At 44.9% G+C, this 19,126-nt stretch overlaps 1 protein-coding gene across 21 annotated transcripts in view; it reads left to right on the plus strand.

Moving 5' to 3' along the window:
• The window catches only part of APBB2 (amyloid beta precursor protein binding family B member 2), a 368,065-nt gene that overhangs the window by 245,312 nt on the left and 103,627 nt on the right, over positions 1-19,126 (plus strand). For 8 of the 21 annotated variants that reach the window (XM_081591655.1, XM_081591664.1, XM_081591572.1 and 5 more), the window contains 3 exons: positions 6,069-6,277; positions 15,661-15,746; positions 15,842-15,902. In XM_081591655.1, coding sequence (XP_081447781.1) covers positions 6,069-6,277; positions 15,661-15,746; positions 15,842-15,902 — 356 coding nt within the window. Of the gene's footprint in view, positions 1-6,068; positions 6,278-15,217; positions 15,281-15,660; positions 15,747-15,841; positions 15,903-19,126 lie in introns of all 21 variants that reach the window. The other 13 variants (XM_081591485.1, XM_081591544.1, XM_081591528.1 and 10 more) reach the window with 4 other exon arrangements.

Genomic DNA, 19,126 nt, shown 5'->3' on the forward strand with positions numbered 1-19,126 from the left:
GCATGAATAAGTGGGTGAATGAATGAATGATGAAATATAATTCACATTTTCTTTTTTCTGAAGCCAGCAGTCAGATGGGATTAGGTAGATAAGAATGATTACCTTTTGTTTTCCCAGACCAGTCGTTCTTAAAAAGTCTGGTTCCCAAAGCCAACAGCGTGAAATCAATAGCACCTGGGAACTGTTATAGATGCAGATTCTCAGGCCCCACCTCAGAGAAACTGAGTCGGAAGCTTGGGGTGGGGGTGGAGGGTGGGAGGATGGCACCCAACGATCTGTGTTCTAGCAGGTTCTCCAGGTGACTGATGCTTGAGAACCCAGGTCTCGGATGCAGAGTCTGGCTTGGTCTATCTGATGACCTCTGTGCCCCCAGCCCTAGAACAATGCCTGGCGCAGAGTAAGCAGGAAATGTTTGTGGAAGGAGTTCATCTGTCTCCTCTTTGTTCACAAGGTCCTCACCCCCTGCCTTGCACACTGAGGCACTGGGCACACAACAGCTGTCGAGGAAGGGAGTGAGGGCCATTCAGAAGACCAGAGGGAGACTTTTGTGCTATGTGCTACAGACGTTACCAAATTTAGAATCCCAGCTCACCCATCCCTCCTTCCTGTGGCCTCCGGAGCAGAAAGGGAAATTTCCAGCTGCTGCTAGACGCTCATGTGTTTCCATTTGACCCTTTGGTTCCTGCTAGTGAGCCCAAGGGAGAGGGTGAGGAGAGGCTGGCTTGCCTCACTCACAGACCCAACTGCGGAGGAGAGCCAAGTCGCAGGGGTGGAGCCAGGCCAGCGCACTGGCGCCCAGAGGCGGCTGAGGGGACGGGTCCTTGCTGCTCACAGACAGGCCCCTTGTTCCTATGCCAAGTATCGCTCTTGGCCTCAGAGATTCCCAGCACAAGAGGGGCTTTCTTGGGGCTCTCAGCCTTGCTATTTTTACACTCCGACTTGCAGGCCCTGCTTCTGGGACAGAACTGCACGCAATGAAGCTGGCCACTTGGAAAGGATACCTGTACCTTTCCACTCTTGCCACTGAACCTCTTCTCCTTGAAGGCACCTTCAGTAAGAGGCAGGGATGCAGTGATGACGGACAGAAGACCATAAAGCTTCTTAGGTGTGAGATCCTGTAGGGAAGGGCGGAGGGAGAAACAGGTGGGATCTCAGCCTCCGCTGTGTGTCTGGGGGTGGAATTTGAAGCTCAGGCTTCTAATGGGAGAAGCTGCAGATCCACAGACCAGCTGAGGTGGTCTGAGTTTACTGGATGCAGAATTAATGAGGGAGATGAAGAAGGGAGACCCCTATGCAAAGCCTACAATGGAAGTGTCCTGGCATTGATGTACCCAGGCTCCAGGGTGGATCTTGGTGTGCTCAGTTACCAGCTCTGCAACCCTGGTCAGATCAGCAGGCCTCAGACTCGAAGCCATTGTGTTCTTTCTTTTGTCCCCATCCCCATTTACTCACGTTCTAAATGACCCCAAGCTGACTATAACTGATCTTACTCAGGTCTCTGAAAAAGCAGCATCCATTTCTACACTGGGACCTAGTTTACCCCTTGGCTTTAAACCAAACTGCTGTCCTCTCTGGCCTTAGATACGGGGTAACAGTAGTGTATCCTTCATAAGGCCGCAGTGGACACTCTGTGAACTCCTGCATTAAAGGAGCTGGGTAAGTCAGGCCACAGTCTATGTCAGCATGCCTGTGACTTTTTACTCTTATTAACAGTGCTGTCGTTACCAGCCCCTGAGAACCTCATGGCAGCATTAAGAGAACTTGGGTTTAAGCCTCAAAGCCTGGCTTCCGGTCTTGGCTGCATCGTCCTTGCCTTCTGGTGGGATTGATGTGAGCATTAACTGATCCCTGTTTTTTCAAGAAAAATCATACATACAAGACCAATATTTAAAACAGATAAAAATGGTGCTGCTATGGTCAAAAGGGGCTTCCCAGGTGGCGCTAGTGGTAAAGAACCTGCCTGCCAATGCAGGAGACATAAGAGACGCAGGTTCAGTCCTTGGGTCGGGAAGACCCCCTGGAGAAGGAAATGGCAACCCACTCCAGTATTCTTGCCTGGAGAATCCCATGGACAGAGGAGCCTGGTGGGCTACAGTCCATGGGGTTGCAAAGAGTTGGACACAACTGAAGCGACTTACTGTGTGCACACACATGCACGGTCAAAAGACTCTGGACAGGCCTGGAGTTCCACCTGCCAGCAACACTGCCCTTCCTCCTAATTTAATAACATTTGGAAACCACCAACCTATTGAATGAGGTCCAGGGTACTTATTTAAATGTGTACATAGTTTTATATGGAAAACTAAGCAAATTGGGGCTTTGAAGATTAAACAAAATGAAGTGTAAGGCACTGAGGTGCCTCAGAAGGCATGTTTCTTACTATTCCTGTGGAACCTATCAATGAAAAAAGAAACAAAATCTCAACTCCAGCCCAGGACTCTTCCCAGTTTATCATACCTTGTTTCTTTTTGTCCACAAGAACATTCACATACACCATCAAAGGAAGTAGACGTTGCTCTTATCTAGAAGCTAGACGCTCTAGAAGCGGAGTATTCTGTGAAGTGGCTCCATTTTATGAAATTGCACAGAACTGGTTTCTTCAGAATTCCTCTTTTGCCAAGTGCCAAGTTCAGTTCCCATCATTTGGGACTTCATTCATTTATTTCTCCTTCCTTCTCTCTTCATTCTTCTTTCCTATGTTTCTTTCTTCTGTCTACCCCATCTGTCTATCCATCCATCTGCCATCTCTCCACCATTCATCCAGCTCATTGTTATTGAACACCTGCCATGCTAGGTGTTGGGAATAGGATGGTGAACATGGCAGGGATGATGTCTTCCTGCCCTCACAGGACTTACATTCCTTACAACCAGTATAGGGTGATGTGGAAGGGATTCTATAAATGGTCCGGAGCTGCTGCTGCTGCTGCTGCTAAGTCGCTTCAGTCGTGTCCGACTCTGTGCGACCCCATAGACGGCAGCCCACCAGGCTCCGCCGTCCCTGGGATTCTCCAGGCAAGAATACTGGAGTGGGTTGCCGTTTCCTTCTCCGGTGAATGAAAGGGAAAAGTGACAGTGAAGTCACTCAGTCGTGTCCGACTCTGGGCAACTCCATGGACTGTAGCCTACCAGGCTCCTCCATCCATGGGATTTTCCGGGCAAGAGTACTGGAGTGGGGTGCCATTGCCTTCTCTGAGGTCCGGAGCTGCTAACTGCTAATTGTAGTGTAAATGTTCCCACCTCACTTCCTCCATCATCATCTCATCATCAATTTTTAGTAATGAAATAACCCCCTTTTAATTTTTATTCCAACAAAATGTCAGCAGAAACTCAGCATTTAAACCAAATATAAGTGACTGGGTCTGATTGGAGACAGAACAGCCCAATTCCTGCCCTGTAGCCCCAGGCCCCTTTCTATCACCTCAGACAGCCAAACTTGAAGGCTGCTGACCTCGGTCTCTGCCCCTGGTCTGACATTATATCATGTTCTCATAGTTCATAGTTCAGTTCAGTTCAGTCGCTCAGTCGTGTCCAACTCTTTGCGACCCCATGAACTGCAGCACACCAGGCCTCCCTGTCCATCACCAACTCCCTGAGTCCACTCAAACCCATGTCTATTGAGTTGGTGATGCCATCCAACCATCTCATCCTCTGTCATCCCCTTCTCCTCCTGCCCTCAATCTTTCCCAGCATCAGGGTCTTTTCAAATGAGTCAGCTCTTCACATCAAGTGGCCAAAGTATTGGAGTTTCAACTTCAACATCAGTCCTACCAATGAAAACCCAGGACCGATCTCCTTTAGGATGGACTGGTTGGATCTCCTTGCAGTCCAAGGGACTCTCAAGAGTCTTCTCCAACACCACAGTTCCAAAGCATCAATTCTTCGGCACTCAGCTTTCTTTATAGTCCAACTCTCACATCCTTACATGACCACTGGAAAAACCATAGCCTTGACTAGACGGACCTTTGTTGGCAAAGTAATGTCTCTGCTTTTCAATATGCTGTCTAGGTTGGTATGTAGCTATTCTTTATGTATGCTAATGTCCCAGCTGTAGAGACAACTAGGACATGTGTAAATTCAGGTCCTTGGACCTTAAAAACCACAGGAATGCTTACTAGCATCCTCTTTTTGTTCTTTTATTAGTTTCCATCTTGAGCTTGTTGTCTGTGAGCTGCTAGAATTCGACAAGGGGACACCCTTGGTAGGGTTTTCTCCACCTGAATCCCAAGACCTGTGTATTTTTTCCCATCCTAGTTGAAATACTGACAATAAAACAACAGCAGAAACAACCCTCACACCCCCTAATAAGGAGACAAGACAGAGGAGTGTATGCACATATTTGTTTCAAGTTGTTTGTGAAAGATTTGGGTAACTTGAAATTATTTAATCATGTTTAATTTCCTGTAGGGGGAGGGGAAGTTTCCATCATAATTTGAGACAAGCGGCAGTTTTGCCTCTGACAGATTTAAACGAGAAAAGCAAATGCTGGGATGCCAAACACCCTCATGAATGCACATCTGTGCCGCTGTCTTAATCAACTTCTTTGTTTGGCTTCTTTTTTTCATCTTGCGACGGTAGCAGTCTCAGTGACATGATGCGGTGACATCTGCACAGGGCAAGGCCAGCTTACTTTCTTTGAATCGCTATACTGGCTCCAGCCTCTTACGAATGACCACGTGGGAAAGGGCCTCTCCTTAGAATAAAGTGATCCCCAAATGTAGAGTGCAAATTGATTATGTTTTCCTACCTATGTATGTTCATCCAGCTGCTTGCAATTTCTTCATCATGCCTCTCTCTCTATGGATTTCTTACTCTGCTTTCTCTTCTCTCCTCTCTTCTCTAGTACTTTAGCCCATTTTATAAGAAAGCCCAAAATGAGATATTTAAAAGCAAATAATTATACAGTACACTAATAAAATCTTGATATGGTCCAGAGATGGCAGAAATTGCCCACTAGATGCATTTTATTTGTCCCACCCTGCCCACACACACACACATACATACACACAGTGCCTAAAGAATTATTTTTTAAAGTTAAAGGCCTGTGGGACTTTGTACATGCTTACTGGTTTGCCTCATAGCTCAGTTGGTAAAGAATCTGCCTGCAATGCAGAAGACCCCGGTTCGATTCCTGGGTTGGGAAGATCTGCTGGAGAAGGAATAGGCTACCCACTCCAGTATTCTTTGGCTTCTCTTGTGGCTCAACTGGTAAAGAATCTGCCTGCAATGTGGGAGACCTGGGTTCAATCCCTGGGTTGGGAAGATCATCTGGAGAAGGGAAAGGCTATCCATTCCAGTATTCTGGCCTGGAGAATTCCATGGACTGTATCATCCATGGGGTTGCAAAGACTTGGACACGACTGAGCAACTTTTAACTTTCACTGGTTTGCCACAGTCCCCACCATTCTCTATTGTGTTCCACACTATGCTCCTTCCTGTATTTACATTACTGGTCTGCTTTTAGAGTTCCTTTTTGAATTCCAAGGCTTTTTCAGACTGTCTTCTTTGGGAATCTTCTGTGTACAGTTTGGAACTCCAGAGTGTTACAAAAGACATGGCTGCTTTTAGATGTTTACCATCAAATGGGAGGAGTTATTAAAGCAAAGATAACAAGTGCAGTACTCATAAATCCAGCAACTCATCCAGAAAGCAAAGAAAATTAGAATTGTACTCATTGCTGGGTGTGTGATCCCAAACAGTAAATCTTACTAATTTACAAAGGGGTTCAGTAGACTTTGTGTATAATCTTGCAAATTTTGTTTGAGTAGTTGATTCTGACTAATGGAGCTTTAGCCTGTTCATAGAATCCTTGGAACTATAAAATGATGATAATGGGTCCTTTTATATCCATGTTCTCAAGTGTCAACCTTCCAGTTCTTTCTTCCTTTTTGTATTCCCCCTCTTACCATACTTGGTGTTTGTAGGATGGCTTTAGTTCTCATCTGGGCTATGGACACATCTGCCTGTGGAATTCTCCTGACTATTGAAACTAAAACCAGAAGACTGTAGTTGTTTCCTCTTTTAGTAAAACCCTCTCTTTCTCTCTTTTTTTTTTTTCTTCCATTTTCCAGCAGATATATGGAGTGACCACTCCTTTCAGACTGATCCAGATTTGCCACCTGGCTGGAAGAGCATCAGTGACATCGCTGGGACCTATTACTGGCACATACCAACAGGGACGACTCAGTGGGAACGCCCTGTCTCCATCCCAGCAGATCTTCATGGTTCTAGGAAAGGGTCCCTTAGTTCTGTAACGTCATCTCCCACCCCAGAGAACGAGGTAAAATGGAGTATCTTTTTAATGGCTTAGTAGAGTGAATGTAACTTGTGATTTCTCTTTAGACTCATTGCTTCTGCCCCAACAGGTCATCAAGGTAAGCTTTCCGATTTTTATGCATGTTGCATTTGAAACCTCTGAAATGCTTCCTCTTCGTGAATAGTGTTAATATCATCTTTCAGGGATCTTTTTATTTTTTAATGGTTCTTGGTCTCTTTAAATACCGTTTCAGGTACGGAAAGTAAGAGAGGCTGATTAATGAGAAGTGGTTAAGATTCCCTGGGGCTCACTGAGGCAGTACTTTACTCTGTAGGTGCCACTTCACAGTGCTGGTTGCATAAAATATTTACACACGGAAGAATGTCTCTTGGCCTGATGTGTTGTAATTACCGCACATCTTATTAATATCCTTGGGCTCATTTGATTGCACGGAGAGAATGTCTGCAGGAATAACCCTTGAGAACCCTTAAATGCTTAATTTCTAATAGAAAATAAAGAGAATCTGTTTATTTAGCAGAAGTGACATTATTTTAGAAATAATTAGCAGCATAAATTTGTTCTATCCCTGAGGAAGAAATCTGATGTTTAAACAAAGAATTGAGGCATTAAAAAAAAAATTCCGTCATGATAGTTGTTAATACAGAAACTCCTGCAGTGAACTTTTGTGAATCCTGATAACAAAATATTCAAGGGAATTACAGTGGGAAAAGGTCAAAGTCAAGTAATGGCTTTTTTTTTTTTTTGAGAAAAGAGATTTGATTCCTGAGACACAGGCACTTCTGCCTTTTCTCTGACCACAGTCTTTTGTTCTTTAAACAACTTATTTTCTTTTACTTTGAGGACATGGAAGGAATTTGAACTGCATCTCTTACGCGAAAGCCTCTCTACATATTTGCTGCTATTTACCCTTCCTGTCTTTAAAAGTAAACAACATCTTCCATTATTTACTTGCTCTTCTCTAGCAGGCAGGAAGACCTACATTCCAACCACATTCTTACTGTTACTGGGCTTCAGCATCTCACTCATTCCACCTGGGCCTCAAACTCTCCATCTTTCAAGTGACGGTTAGGGTGAGCTATAACCCCCTGTTGATAGACTGGGGGCTTCGGTTTGTTGGTACAGGGCCCTGATGATCAGACACCCGCTTCAGTTCCACTGAACCACTTAGGATTTCATTGCTTATCACTGGGCAATTTTGATAATTTTTTATTAGCATAATATTCCTACTCCCAGAACAAATCTCATTCAGCCCTTTATTCACCTTGTGTGAGATGTGCTGGGAGATGGAGATGAACCAACTCAGCCTACCAGGAAGTGGAGTCCTCCTCCATGCCAGCCCAGGTGCCTCTTGGCACTTCTCTCTGGACCTCAGAGCAGCTCCCAGGAGCCAAGTGGACCAGGACACCCCTGGGCCCTCAGTGAGATGCAGAGGTCCTCTCTCATCTTCACCTGCACTGCTTGGTATCTCTGTTAGAGTCTCTCCAGCCCAGGACTTCACTCTCCTATCGTATCCCTTTACCATCCTCACCTCCGGGGAGAGCCCTGCAAGCTGAGAATGCCAGAGGCATTCTGGGAGAAGGGGGCATCTGGCACCAGTGTCCATCCATCACAGACAGGGGAGCCGAGGCACAGAGGCCAGTGACCAGCAGCCACACTGGGTCTAGAACTCAGGGTTCCCAAATCCTCCTGAATTCCAGGCCGGAGTTTGCCTCACTTGGCTTCCCTGGCTCTGAGATTTCAGCCCACCTGCTTTCTCTTTGTCCAGAGGTGAGATGATCAGACTGACTTTGAGATACTGTTTCTGTTCAGTGAGCCTCTCGTCTTCTGTATGTGGAGGAAATGAAGTTTGTCTTGAAGCCCGCATCATGAGGCTGAGGCATGGGTGGGGTGAGGCCCAAGGTGGGCATCTCGAGGTTTAAGTGGCTCAGATTTTTTATTTCTTTGATTAACATGGAAGACTTTTGTTTTCATATTATTTGCATAAAGTCTTAGGAAGAACACATCACAGGTGGGCTGCTGACCCTGGGGAAGATGGTCAGGCGGCAGAGTCCACATTCACATCCCTGAGCCTCCTTCTGACATCCAGTGTCACCTGCTCTGCCCCCATCCTTGCCTGCTTCCCTCCCTTCCCCCTCACTGCCCAGCCCCCTTCCCAGCTCAAACAGTGTCCCAAGGCCTGCCTGCCTGCCTGCTCACCCAGTTCCTCTCCTGGAATTCAGTATTTCCGTCACATCTCCACTGCTCAGCCTCCCAGCGGCTATTCATGACTTATTGTAGCTTTCAGGGTATTTTCATAAACGTCACTTCGTTTGTTCCCTTCAAGAATCTTCATGTGGCAGAGAATACAGCTGTTTTGTTTTCCACTTAAGAGGTAACTGGGACTCAGTGAGCTGAGTAACCAGGTCAGGGTGGGAAGATGCCCAGTTCTCAATTCCAGATCCTGTGATCTGCCCCAGCACTGGGTAAATTTCCACCTTGAAGTTGGTTCTATTCCTCTCTTCTGTAGCCATCATGTTGGATAAAGTCTCATCCCTCCAAGACACATGTTAACAGATGTGTAGCTTTTTGACATTTCAGAGACAGGCTCATACCCAGCACTTTAATAGACCGGTGGGATGGATGTTCTTCAGATCAACCTTTCGATTGTTTGCTCCATACACATTTTTCCCTGTGCATAAGGCCATCCACAGAGTCAAAAAACCAAGCAGATATAAAAGGCAGTACATCGAAATCCTAGGGGCAGAGGGATAAGCAGGCAGTAGAGAGCAGAGGTTGGGGAAGACCCAGCCTTCCACGTTCCCAAGTCCTGCAGGTGCTGACAAAGATATTAAAGCAGAGGCGCTAAGGAAGTCGAGTATTTACAGCACCAGCTTCATGGCTTATCTCCTTACTCTTCATAAAACCCTATGCATCTGTGCGATAGTTGTCATTCCTTTTTTATATTTGACAACCCACGTAGAGAGGTGAGGGAGCTTACCCAGAATCACACACTACTCCTTAGTGGAGTCAAGCCTGAGTGGAGGTGTGCTGGCCCCTGCCCTCACCCCAGGCTTCACTCTGTGTTTACCAGGGGCTTTGTAGAGCCTTGGATGTCTTCATCTCACTCCAGGGGAGGGTGGTGACATATGCAGAGCCTTCCAGAAAATGACTTCTTTTCATAACATTGTGTTGTTGTTCAGTTGCTAAGTTGTGTCTGACTCTTTGCAACCCCATGAACTGCACCATGTCAGGCTTCCTTGTCCTTCACTATCTCCTGGAGTTGGCTCAAACTCATGTTCATTGAGTCGGTGATGCCATCCAACCATCTCATCCTCTGTCATCCGCTTCTGCTCCTGCCTTATGTCTTACCCAGCATCGGGGTCTTTTCCAGTGAGTCGGCTCTTCACATCAGGTGGCCAAAGTATTACAGCTTCAGTTTCAGCATCAGTCCTTCCAGTGAATATTCAGGATTGATTTCCTTTAGGATTGACTGGTTTGGTTGCCTTGCTGTACGAGGGACTCTCAAAAGCCTTCTCCAACACCACAGTTCAAAAGCATCAGTTCTTTGGTACTCAGCCGCAGGTGCTAACAACAGTTGAGAAAAAATGATTATTTCTCTAATGCCATTTCTTTGATCCCTAAATAGAATCTATTTTGACTAATTTGGAAACATGAGAGAAAGCAAAATGTTAAGGGCGAGAAGAAACTTGTAATATGTCGTGTTAGAAACGCATATTTTTATACAGCTTTTTCCTGAGCTGGCTTTAAAAAAAAAAGTAAGTGCCAAATCTGTTGACTAAGCTTCACAAAAGTCTAGGACTGAAGGCTTCCTTACAGTTTGAAAATTGTACATTTCACATTCCAAAGTTCACCAGGGAAGTGTTAAGTGCAACGCATAGTGTTTCCTCTGCAGATGCCAGCAGTATTTTTGCAAGTTTATAACTGGACGGGAAGCACTTGTCGCTGAAATTTGGCCCAGCGACGGTCTCCCCCTAATCCATCAGTTTGTTCCAAATTACTTAGATGTTGCATCTTAGAAAGAAGAGGGAGCTCCACAAAATATTTTAATGAGTAACTGTTGGCCCATGAGCAAGTCTTACTTAGAATCTTCCCGGATGAGGGAGTTTCCCAGTTCCTTGAGAATAAGGGCAAGGAGGAAATAGTGGCTCCAAAGCAAGGGGAGGTCTAGTTGTTTCTCAGGACTGTGATCTCTTTGTGATCACAGTTTACTCTGTTTTTGCTACATCACTCCTGTAGTCTGGGGAGGGGCCTGTGCAGCTAAGTCCCTAGGAGAACAATGTCCAAGCATTGCATTAGAACCTGAGGATTTTCACGTACATTGAGAAATAAGATGGCAACATAAAGGCGCCAGTCTGTCATCATTTTCCTGAACTTCTTACCTGCTCACGGAGTCTTGATATTTCAGAACTGGCAGGAACCTTCGAGAAGGGACTAGTGAATGCTACGGCAGTATTTCTCAGCCCATTGAACCAAGGACTGTGGCCAGGGTAACCTCTGGGGCTTGCAGAACATGCTGATTACTTGGTCTTACCATAGCCACTGAGCTAGACTCTCTAAGAATGAGGCCTGAGAATCTGCTTTTATCATGCTTTTGTCCCGCCCCCAAAAGGAGGGGTGCTTCCCTGGTGGCTCAGATGGTAAAGAATCTGCCTGTAATGCAGGAGGCCCAGGTTCTATCCCTGGGGTGGGAAGATCCCCTGGAGAAGGGAATGGCTCCATTATTCTTGTCTGGAGAATTCCATGGACAGAGGAGCCTGGCAGGCTATAGTCCATGGGGTTTCAAAGAGTTAGACAGAACTGAGCAACTTGCACTTTCCCAAAAAACGGGAAAAAAAAATCATATGCTTTCCAGGAAATTGTATGCCGAGGGATTACAAAAACCAGTCTTCTAGTGAATCTAGTCTGTTTTTATTTATGTATCACTTCTGCTTAAATACTTTGGCCTCATCTTAGCATCTCCGGGGAATCATTGCTCTCATTTGCCTGCTTTCTGAGCCCTTTGATCTTCCTTGCATTGTGTCTCTTTGTAGTATTCTTACTTGAGGCATGTCAGCCTCCCTTTCTGGGGGACTGGGACCTGCCCCCCTCGTCTTGCATCCTCAGCACTTGGCACAGTGCCTGGTATGTGGCAACGTTCATTAAATATTTGCTGAATGAAGGAATAAACTGGCTTCGTAGCAGGAGGGAGCTCTTTGCTGACTTACTGTAGCCACAGAGCCGGCACTAGAGCCCCAACTCTCCTGATTTTTCTCTAGTTTATAGTTTCTAAATTGTGCTGCTGCTCACACAGACTAATTTAATTCCACAAGCATTTGTCAATCTGTTTTCTAGTTAGATTTTTTAAAAACTGCTTTGTATTATGTTTGCATGACAAATCATAACCGTTCTTTTGATAGTGTTGCATCCAACAAAACATAGAAAGCAGTTTTAAAAGAAGGAAAAAATAAACCCATGTACATGGATACAGTGCTCATTAACACTGACTGGCCTATTCAGAATTCCAGGTGCTCTGCCATTTATGATCAAGGCCACAGCTCAAATCTTGACAGAAGAGGATTATGAAGCATAATTGATAATGCTCTGTAGTCCTTGGGCTCTCAAACACTTTATTCTTACCAATGCCTTTATTTATTTTCTCCATGCCAAGAGTAGAGGATAAGGACAGTGCTGTTTCCTAGGCACCTTCGGGCAGCCAACCCCTGGCTAAGGGCTCACATTCTTGACCTCATGGCATCCATACTCCAGTGGGAAGTCTCTTTAGCCCTGTCTGATATGTAGGGAACTGAGTATACAGAGCAGGTAAGGGCAGAGGCAGGGTTTGAACTCGAGCTTCCCAGATGGCTGTGTTGACTTCATAGCTTCTGAAGAGCATGCAGAGGTGATGTGATCATGGCTTCGTCAAGACCACTGTCGAATGTTCATGTGCTTTCCTGTCTGCACAGCCATCAGCGGGTTCAACCCTTCACTCTTGTTCTCCAGTTTGCATGTTGATACCACTTCATAGAGACTTTCGTGGCACCTCCAGAGACTTTCTCATCCCCTTGGACCCTATCCTCAGGAAAACTCTGTAGACATTGTCAAAGGATCATCAACTCTTAGTTTTCTTCCAGCAGAAGGATGGTGCATTATTTTTGTTTGATTTGAAGAACTGCCTTCTAAGATCCCAGAAGAGAAATCTGGAAGAAGAAAACTCTCAGTAGTCGAAGTTATACAGTCAGATTCCCTGAAGGGTCATGAAGGGCACCTCGCTGAAAGGTCATGAAGGGTCATGGCAGGTGCCATGCCCCAGGTGCTGGGTCAGACCCCCAGAGCTAGGATTTTGGGGCTCTCTTAGCCCTGAACATGATCACCATAATCAGGATAAGGGCTGCTGCAGCCTGGCCAGGGTCACGGCAAGCACCAGGAGAGTATGTGCCCACCATAATACTGACACCAGCATCTCTCAGCTGTGCAAGGCTTTTTAGCTGCATTGCCTGAGAGATGATCAATTAGAGGCTGTTGCTCACAGAGGGTTGGAGAAGGAAATGGCAACCCACTCCAGTATTCTTGCCTGGAGAATCCCAGGGATGGAGAAGCCTGGTGGGCTGCCATCTATGGGGTCGCACAGAGTCGGACACGACTGAAGCGACTTAGCAGCAGCAGCAGCAGCAGCTCTCAGAGGATGGTCTCTGTTCTCCCTTAATCTCTATCCTGTGTCTGTCTTTCCTAGGGCATGTTACTCCACATGCCTTTTCCTCTTTTATTGTCTTTCTCTTTTCTTTCATCCCTCACTCCCATCACCCAAAGACTTTCTGTAGAACCCAAGCATCTCTGTTGGTTTCTTTTTTCTTTAAATTACTAGCTAAAATGTTGTATTCTCTCTTAATTAAAAAAAATAGATGAATAGATGATATCGTTCTTAAAATTTAAGACAAGTTGTTTTTGTCCTTCATTGCCCTTGATTTTAAAAAAGAAAAATTACGGTCACTTATGTGAAGGAGAACATTTCTCATCTTCAGTGTCAGTGAAAATTTTAAATTTAGGAGGGAAAAAAAGACTCTGGCTTGTTCATAGTAAATAACACTAGTTTCCATTTCTCCTTGCTTGAGTTCCATGCTGAAGGGTTTATTTAGGAATACTTATATGTTATTTTAAGATTTTGCAAAATCACTGTATATCACCTTTGTTTATTTAAATCTATAAAAGGTGATTGTTGAAGGTTTGCCCGCTGACTCATGTCTCTGTAGCATGAGAGCTGAATTCATACAGTCTTAGAAGCATAATCAACTTTTACTTTACAGGGACTCCGGCACCCAAAGAGTAAATACATATATATAAAAATTTAAACACACACGCACAGAGAAATGTTTGATTAAATGCCAGAGCCTTTACTGAATACTTGTTTTTAAAAATGCTCTTCTTTCACTCTCTATAATCCCAACACGGTGTCTTTTGAGTATGATTTCTGATTTCAGATTATTTTTGTCAAACACATGCCTTTTTAAAAAATGTCTTCACAAGAATGCAGCTAGGGAGAGAACACAAAACCCCACACCCATTTTAGGGGGTTCACAGGTCCCCCCAGCTGATAGGTTGAAGATTTTCCTGTAATATTTTCATCTCAGTGAAAACCGAATACTTTTTGGAGGATGGAGTGAGGAAAGAGGTGAGGGGCTGGACAACTTTCCTGTTCTGTGCTCAGTAAAAGAGATCATTTTAAAAAATAAATAGACACAGTGGTCCAAGTTTGAAAAACTGCAGGTCAGCTGCCTAATCCAGAAAAGAAAGCAACAGTGATGCCAGCTGTGCAGTGATGATAGATCCAAATTTGCAATGATTTTGCCCTCAGAGAGGCCTTCAGAGCCAAATAAATGCATTTGTCAACACCTGGGACATTTGAACTCAGCCACTTCTGTTCTGAGTGGCTTTGAAAATTGTATTCATTGTGTACCAAAGCTATGGGTCAATACTGCCGTCTCATTTTCAAAGAACTTTAGTTGAAAAGTTACCTAGTGGAAGAGTTCCTCCTGTTGACTTATTCAAGAAAAGAGATCTGCCTGACAAATCAGTGGAACAAGTTCATGAGAGTGTACCTGGGTGTCTTATTAGAATCATTTAATTCCCCAAATGTCACATGAAAAATATTTGAATATTCAGTTAATGGAGTAGAAAGAAAAAAGATGTTCCCATGTTATCCGAGGTGAATAAAGGAAGGAGTCGTTTAGATTCTAGTTCTGTTGTCAGAGGTTTGCCAGCAAGCCAAGGCTTCACGCTTTGTCCTATAACTATGTTTAGGAAAGCATTTTGTGATCAAATATTAATCTGTGAAGAGGCTTGGGTGGCAAGGAAGTAGAGCTTTGTATGAATGAGGGGAATTTACATTAGATTGTCTAGACTCTTTTTTATTAGATTAAATCTCAACAAGATGAGCTCAGGCAGGGTTCCTTACCCTCCTTTATTATTGTTTTTTTCTTAATTGGAGATAATTTGGCCCCTCGTTCTGTTATGCCCCTAGCTATGGACACTCCCCAGTTTTCAACCAGCTCACTGACCAGCATATCTCAAGAAAACAGTTCTTTTGATTAATAGAAGAGAAAAAATTCTTACAGAATTAGGTATGCTAGGCCTTTAATACTTTGATGCAGATTGTGTGCTTTTAAGACCACATGTAGATAAAAACTTCACTGTCTGGTAATAACATTCAGCCATTTGTCTTGGTAAGTAATTAAAGTGCCCTCCTGCCCTCCTGCCCTGGGCCTCTAGTGACGATATGGATCTAGGGAGAGCAAGCTACGTGTTGCTGTTAGAGTGAATTTGTTCCCTAACCCATCCCATGAATATCAATGCTAACAACAATGTCTTGTGTGTGTGTTTTCTTTTCTTTCCTTTTCTACCCTTTTATTATTTTCTTTTTTTTTTTTTTAATCAATGTGCTTTTTCCTATGTGAATAATTATATGTCTAGAAACAGCCATGGAGTGATTTTGCTGTTCTGAATGGGGGAAAGATTAATAGTGACATTTGGAAGGCAAGTATATTGTCAGATTTTAGCTCATTCAATATTTTGTCCTTTTTGCATGGCTGTGGCTGCATCTTCTTGTGAACATTATGCATTCTGCAGGGACGGACTGAGGGGCTTCTGGCTCAGGCTGTGGGGCTCACACATGTCGCTTTTTTTGATGTCTCCCATTGTGAATGACTTCAGACTGGTCGCCCCAGGTTCCTGTTGTCTTGCAAGAACCAGCATTTGCACCGAGCCAGCATCAGCAGCCCATGCATGCCTTTTTTTCTGCCTGAGCTCACGTACACTCTGCCTCACACTGGGAGGACTTCTCTCCCCTCTGATATCTGAGGCCATGTACTGGGCCTTCTGCCTTTCTTCATTAACAGGGATCTCGTTTCCTCTAGGATTTGCACGCAGCCACAGTCAACCCGGACCCCAGTTTAAAAGAGTTTGAAGGAGCCACCCTGCGCTATGCATCCTTGAAACTCAGGTAGGGCATTGGACACACTTGCCAGAAGGTGTGGCTTTTGTGTAGCTGGAGATTGCAATAGAATCCTAAGTCCCATTTTCTGTTTTTCTTTCTAGAAATGCTCCCCATGCCGATGATGATGATTCTTGTAGTATCAACAGTGACCCAGAAGCTAAGGTTTGTAAGAAATGTGCTTTCAGTGACCAGGTTATATTCTTGCATCAGTATAATGACTTGGGATAATGGCCCAGTTTTTACAAACTATCAACCCAGAGCCACTTAATAAGCATTTATCCCTGAGTCCTCTCTCGTTCCTAATCTCCCCAACACTTAAAGTAAATCCTTTTGGCCAAGTTAGGTTTGGGAGGGTTTCTGTAATCATCACAACTCTGCTTGTATCTCACTCCATCAGTTCTTTGTGCAACACAATAAAATTATTGTTTGAACAGGTGGGCTTCAGAAGCTTTTGAAGATAAGCCAGGCTCTACTCTGTAATGCAGTGGAAGGGGAGTTGAACAGGTGCTGTGGACCCCTCACACCCACCTCCTCCAAGGCAACCTCATATATGTGCACAGTGAAAGCTCCTTGCCATCCTTGTCGTAAACACTGGCCTGTTTTATGGTGGAAAGTGAGAGTGAACTTAGCTCTGGCCTTCTGTTGCTGGGTATGAGCTGTTACAGTTGTACATTGATCCCTGAGAATCAGGGCCCTATGTTTCTCTGTGCAGTTGCTCACTTGATGCTCTTAAAGCTTTTATCTTTGAGTTTGTGTTCTCTAAGCAAAGTCCAGTGAGGTGGTGGAGAGTGTGCTAGGAGGCTTGGAGCCTTGGCTTATGCACAGTCCTGCCACCTCCCTACCTCTCCTTCTCGTCTCCCTGTTCCCCTTTTCTTGGCACCTCAGGCTCTGCCAACCTCCCTATCCCTGCCCCTACTCACTGCTTGCTGTTGCCTTCAACCCCTGTATGGGGCTGGGTGTGAGCCTGGGGACGGTTGTGCCAGGCACACAGTCTCCATGGTGTCTTAGGAAGGAGCAAAGTAGTGACCTGCCCAACCCGGGCAGACAGCATAGCGATGTGTTCAGTGGTTGACACAGTGGGGCCCTGCCCACTCCCAATCCAGGTACCTAGCATCCCCTGACAAAGGTGTTGCAATAGACTGGAGGGTCGTCCGTTTACTCTGAGCTAGGGTGGTGGGTCCATGGGAAAGGGGATTCCTGGCTCAGTTCCCCACTCTTGGCCCGGGCATGGTACATCAGCCCAGCAGCTGATGGTCTGGGGGGATGAGCGGCCTGTGGTGGTCTGCACTCACCCTGTAAGTATCCCCATCCTCGAGAGAGCACAACACTGAATACATGTAAAAAAACACCATTAGGAATCTAGAGAAAGAATGCAGAAGAAAGGAAAAAGCTTCATGTCAATACTTTTTTATAGCTTTTTTCCCACTGCTTTTTAAACACGTTTTCATTTGCATCTTATGTAGCAGGACCTAGATATTCTTCTGAATCCCAAAGCAGATCTATGTCTATGCATAAAACAGCAAATAGGTTCCTGTAGTTATGACCAACCTAGACAGCATATTAAAAAGCAGAGACATTACTTTGCCAACAAAGGTCTGTCTAGTCAAGGCTATGGTTTTTCCAGTGGTCATGCATGGATGTGAGAGTTGGACTGTGAAGAAAGCTGAGTGCTGAAGAATTGATGCTTTGGAACTGTGGTGTTGGAGAAGACTCTTGAGAGTCCCTTGGACTGCAAGGAGATCCAACCAGTCCATCCTTAAGGAGATCAGTCCTGGGTGTTCATTGGAAGGACTGATGTTGAAGCTGAAACTCCAATACTTTGGCCACCTGATGCAAAGAGCTGACTCACTGGAAAAGACCCTGGTGCTGGGAAGAATTGAGGGCAGGAGGAGAAGGGGACAACGGAGGATGGCTGGATGGCATCACCAACTCGATGGACGTGGGTTTGGGTGGACTCCGGGAGTTGGTGATGGACAGGGAGGCCTGGTGTGCTGCAGTTCATGGGGTCGCAAAGAGTCAGACACAACTGAGTGACTGAACTGAACTGAGCAGTAGTTAAGTGGGGAACACCAACCAGGTTCAAAACCTTGGCTCCTAGGCTGAAAGCTGCTGTATTGCCATTGGTTCTGTAAGAATCCCAGGGCTCACAGTTGAAATCTCCATCGCTCTTAATTTGCTGAGCTTCGTTCTAAGCACATACTGGTTGGATGATGGCTGCTCCAGAGCCAGCAGTGTTCTGAACAAGTTCTTGGTCTGCTGCTGACACCCTGACCTTTAAAGATAAATTATATGGTGAGGAAGGGAAGGAACGTAGTAACACAGGAAGGCGGGCTGTGAATAATTTGCTTTTCTACCAGGTGTTTTACGAGGGCTGTCAGCAAAGGCTGGAGGAAGAAGGGTGAGCAGTAGCATTATTTTGCTTTACCCGGAAGGGCTGGGGCAGTGATGTCTGTAAAGCTGAGTGTGAAACTGACAAGAGTAGACCAGGAGGGTGATGCACAGAACACAGATCCAATTAGTAACAGGAAGAGGAGGCCTGGTTGAGCTGTTACCTAAGATAACACTTTCTCTTTTTTCCTCCCAGTTGTATTACTTACTGAATTCTTGATCTTCCCCTGTTCTATTGCCAGCATGTCTATTCCAGCACCTATTAGGAATTTGTGTTAATAAGAATGCTCAGCTTTCTCATAAGTAACTGAAGTTGTACTTAGTTCAAAACAAAAAGTGTGTGTATTGTATTATTTATTTTATATCCTTCTTTGTTCCATAAAAGATCTGAGGAGACTTATAAGAACACTTAGAAGCCACAGAAAACATAATGGAATAATCAGTGCATCTGTCTATACTGGGACAGTTAGAAGGAGTTAGGACAGATCAGACTGGTTTTTCAGCGTATAGGACTTGGCACAGTGATGAACATTGACCTTTGGGTTCATTTTTGTGCCTCTTGATGATTATTTACATTGAAGATTCTTACAGTAAATGTATGAATTCCTGTAAGGGCATCTCAGAATCTTATAAGAACTGCAAACAACACATGCTTCTAACTCCCCCACCCCACCCTAGATTTTGAAGGTCCTCCTGCTATAGAAGGTCACTGGCTCTCTTGGGGACCCCAGGCCTGTTGGGAGGAGAGAAGGGTTTCAGACCCCTGCCCTCTGTGCCCACATTGTGCATAAGGTAGAAGCATCTCAGGTCCTTATGGAATGTAATGGTTTTTCCAGGGCTCTATTATAAAATAATCATAATAATGAATGTTTATTGAGTACTAACTTTTTGCCAGACATAGTCCTAAAGACTTCATTGCTGTTAACTCTCATCCTCACAAAAATTCAAGGGACTCAGTATCATTACTGCAGATAAGGAAACTGAAGCATAGGAAGTTA

Source organism: Giraffa tippelskirchi, chromosome 1 (assembly GCF_054371585.1).
Source record: "Giraffa tippelskirchi isolate mGirTip1 chromosome 1, T2T-mGirTip1v1.2.pri, whole genome shotgun sequence".
NCBI lineage: Eukaryota > Metazoa > Chordata > Mammalia > Artiodactyla > Giraffidae > Giraffa > Giraffa tippelskirchi.